Raw genomic sequence first — 3608 nt, 5'->3', positions numbered from 1 at the left:
GTGGTTAATTTCTGTTGTTGATACCGATGAAGAGTTTTGTTGTTTAACACTTCCATTCGGAACCGTGTTGAATAGAACTGTTATTATTAATTTTACATGCTTTTAACTATTTTCATTTTTTTTTTAATTCAATCATGTTGAGTTCGACTAACTTTTGTTCATGTATGACTTTGCATTGAGGTGCTGTAAATTGTGTCGATAACTTATATTTGGTTAGGTTTTCACCATTTTATTTGGAACATTAGTAAATATATAAATTGAAAATTGTTTTCTCAATAATAATATGATCATATTCCTTTACATGTCGAAGATTGTTCTTTTTATTTATTGAATTTTAGTCTCCGCTTTAACTGAAGACAAGAATAGAACTTGAAACTTGTGATATTTTAGACAATATTGTTATGACTTGAGTTACATGAAAAAATCATTCTTATAATAATAATAATAATGTAACGCGGAAGCAAAGAAAATAAGACTCCATTTATTGCGGCATATTTCTTGTAAGTGTGTGTGTGTTTTTTCCTTCTTTCATTGTTTCTTTTTAAATTAGAAAAAGAATAAAATCAGTTGGTGGTGGGAAACGGGGGGCAGACAGAGGCAGCAGAAAACAACTAAAATAATTTTTATTTAAGAATAAAAAATTAGATTTTTCCCTCTTGGGAGTTGAGACAAAGAAAGATCCAAAATGACTCGTGTTCATCTCACGTGGTGGACTAAAACTATATATGACATGATACGATGTTGAATCATTTAGACAGAAATAGTGTGACACAATTAAATTGGAGTACCTTAATTAATTTGTTAATAAAAGTAAGATTCACGCATGTGATTAATAATAATAATAATAATACACAACTTTATAAAATAAAAATGCAAGTCCTATCTAGCTAGCTAGCTATACATTCATGAACATCAATTTAAGTGTTTGACAATATATAATGTAAAGTAAACAATAATAATAATATGTATATATGCCCTGTTTTCCTTAATTAATTAATTAATTAATTAATTAGTCGCGTACGACGTCATAATTAATTAAATAATGGATCCAGTGCAGCTCAAGTCTAGATTACTACGTACGTACGTACTATACTTGTTGTTGTTGTCCTCCTCTAGGCAGGCAGGCAGGCAGGAAGGCAGTTAAGATCTGCGGCTGTGATGGAATTGATCGATCGAGATCAACGGCCTATAATATCTGACCTGGTACTGTAGCCGATATGCTGCTCTAACTCCCAACTGAGGGGAGAGCTATGCATGGGAACGTAATCCTACATACAATTAAGGATCGATGGTTAATAATTAATTAATACTTAATTCAAATAAATTAAATTAAATAATAATTAGTCACCTCAAGCTTGGAAATGAGTTCACGGGCAGTATGGGCAGAGACAATGATGTGGCGGGCAGATGGAGTGATGAAGCCTTCATCAACGGCATTGTCTATGAAGGACAAGAGAGAGTTGTAGTAACCATCCACATTCAATAACCCCACCTACAATCATTTCATTTTATTTAATTTAATTAATTAATTAATTATTTGAAAAAAATAATAATTAGTTTCTAATTAGTTATATATATACCGGCTTATCGTGGATTCCAAGTTGAGCCCAAGTAATAACTTCGAGAAGTTCTTCTAGTGTTCCATAACCACCTGTAAATTGAAATCAATATTAATAATTAATTAATTAATTAAATTAATGATCCAAACAAACAAGACTTGATTAACAAATGAAACCTGGCAAAGCAATAAAAGCATCGGCTTGACGAGCCATTTCGGCCTTCCTTTGGTGCATGCCTGAAACGGCTCTAACTTCTCCGACCGTCTCTCCGGTGATCTGCATGCATTAATATATAAAGACCAAACACCCCCATACATATATATATATATATATATATATATAATCAAACTAATGATCAATTAATTAAATAATTAATTAATATAGATATTAATTTTCATCTCTCTATTAATATATAACAAAAGTTCTGATCCTATCTTATCTTCTTATCTCATCAGACCTAGACCTGACATTTTTCTGGGTGGTTTTGATTCTCCTACGACCGACCCAATGATCTATGGAAGTCGAGAGAGAGAGAGAGAGAGAATATACATGGTCTATGCGGTTCTAAATTTATTAATTGAAAATCGAATCCCAATAAAATATTCTTTAATTTAATTTAAAATAAAATATAAAAAAAAAACATGGATTTCTGTACCTCTCTCGGCATGAGTGTTCTTGGAATTACCCTAAAATTAAAAATATGGGAAGATAAGTAAAAGTTCAAAATTTACATAGAGTTAAATATTAAAGAACATAACATATTATACCCTAAGACGTGGCGACCGCCATCAAATACTGCTTGAGAAACCAGACCCATCAAACCGATGCTTCCTCCACCATAAACCAAGTCTATGTTCCTCTCAACCTGTCAAATTTGAATTCCCAATTCAGTTGGCTAGCATATTTATATATATATATATATATATATATATATATGTTCTTCTCTCATACCAGATTAAAGAAGAAAAAGAAGCATGTTTTTTCTTCTTAGTATACTAATTATTAACTAGTATTAATAATAGTATAGGCTGATAATCAATCAATCATCATCCATCCTCTATGAATCATAAAAGCAATTAACAAAATATTCAATCTTGGAATGGGTTGATGATTGAGTCGACTCTGTTCTGTTCTGTTCTTGAACAGAGTTGATATGTAGTGAGAGAGAGAGAGAGAGTACCAATTCAGTTCCAAGCTGAGTCGCAGCAAGTTGGTAAGTTGGGTTTCGGCCGGGGCTGCTCCCGCAGAAGACACAGATACGCTTGAATCTTGATTTGACGGTTGAAAGGAGTTGTTGTTGTTGTTGGTTGAGGTTGTTTTCCATTATTAGGGGGAAATGATTAAACCTTTAAATTCTGTCCAGCTCCTTTGCCTTTGGAGATAATAATTATTATTATTATTATCAATCAATCTAAAAGGGATATATATATATAGAGAGAGAGAGATTGAGCTAGGAGGAGAATAATGAAGAGAAAGGTCCGTTGGTTGATCCATCTTTATATGATCCTGAAGAATGGAAGGTCCAATTGTTTAATCATATCTGGCAATATCTCGCCACATATTCACCCGTGAACTAGCAATTGGGGGTTTAAAATATATATGCACCTCACGTTTATACCCCCCCTATATATTTTGGGTAATTCAAATTAATTGTTACATTTTTATAAGTTATACTCTAATTCTCTCAATGCAACCAGTTTATTATTTATGGTCAAACCTTTAAAATCGTGGGGCACCACCTACGTTAATGTCTGGGATTCGATCCAACCGTTTATATTAATTTGGGTCAAACCCATGTATCAAAACAGTGGTTATCTTGTATTGGGAAATTTGATGAAATGGCCCCCATAACAGGGGAAATTCCAAAAAGGGCCCCCGCCTACTAAAGTTGGCAAAAAGGGCCCTTTTGCCCCGCGAAATGTCGGAAATACCCCTTCGGCGCCATTTCTTACGCTCAAAGACGCGAATTACCAATCACGCGATTTAATCTAAATCGCGTGAGTTCATCACCGCGATTTAGATGAAACGCGTGATTGGTAATTCGCGTTT

The 3608-nt window shown here is 33.3% G+C and overlaps 1 protein-coding gene across 1 annotated transcript; it reads right to left on the bottom strand.

The window, feature by feature from the left end:
* Positions 1-779: 779 nt before the first annotated feature.
* On the bottom strand, positions 780-2973 carry LOC124929533 (cytokinin riboside 5'-monophosphate phosphoribohydrolase LOG1-like). Its single transcript, XM_047469921.1, has 8 exons — positions 2740-2973; positions 2327-2424; positions 2215-2245; positions 1736-1835; positions 1581-1651; positions 1349-1492; positions 1136-1268; positions 780-1078 (listed from the first exon to the last, which is right to left on the bottom strand). Exons 1-7 carry the CDS (start codon positions 2881-2883, stop codon positions 1179-1181), a joined length of 678 nt encoding a protein of 225 aa, XP_047325877.1. The 5' UTR covers positions 2884-2973; the 3' UTR covers positions 780-1078; positions 1136-1178.
* Between the last annotated feature and the right edge of the window lie 635 nt (positions 2974-3608).

The sequence above is a fragment of the Impatiens glandulifera genome, chromosome 3, assembly GCF_907164915.1.
Source record: "Impatiens glandulifera chromosome 3, dImpGla2.1, whole genome shotgun sequence".
In the NCBI taxonomy this organism is placed as follows: domain Eukaryota; kingdom Viridiplantae; phylum Streptophyta; class Magnoliopsida; order Ericales; family Balsaminaceae; genus Impatiens; species Impatiens glandulifera.
This window is presented reverse-complemented; position numbering and strand designations above follow the sequence as displayed.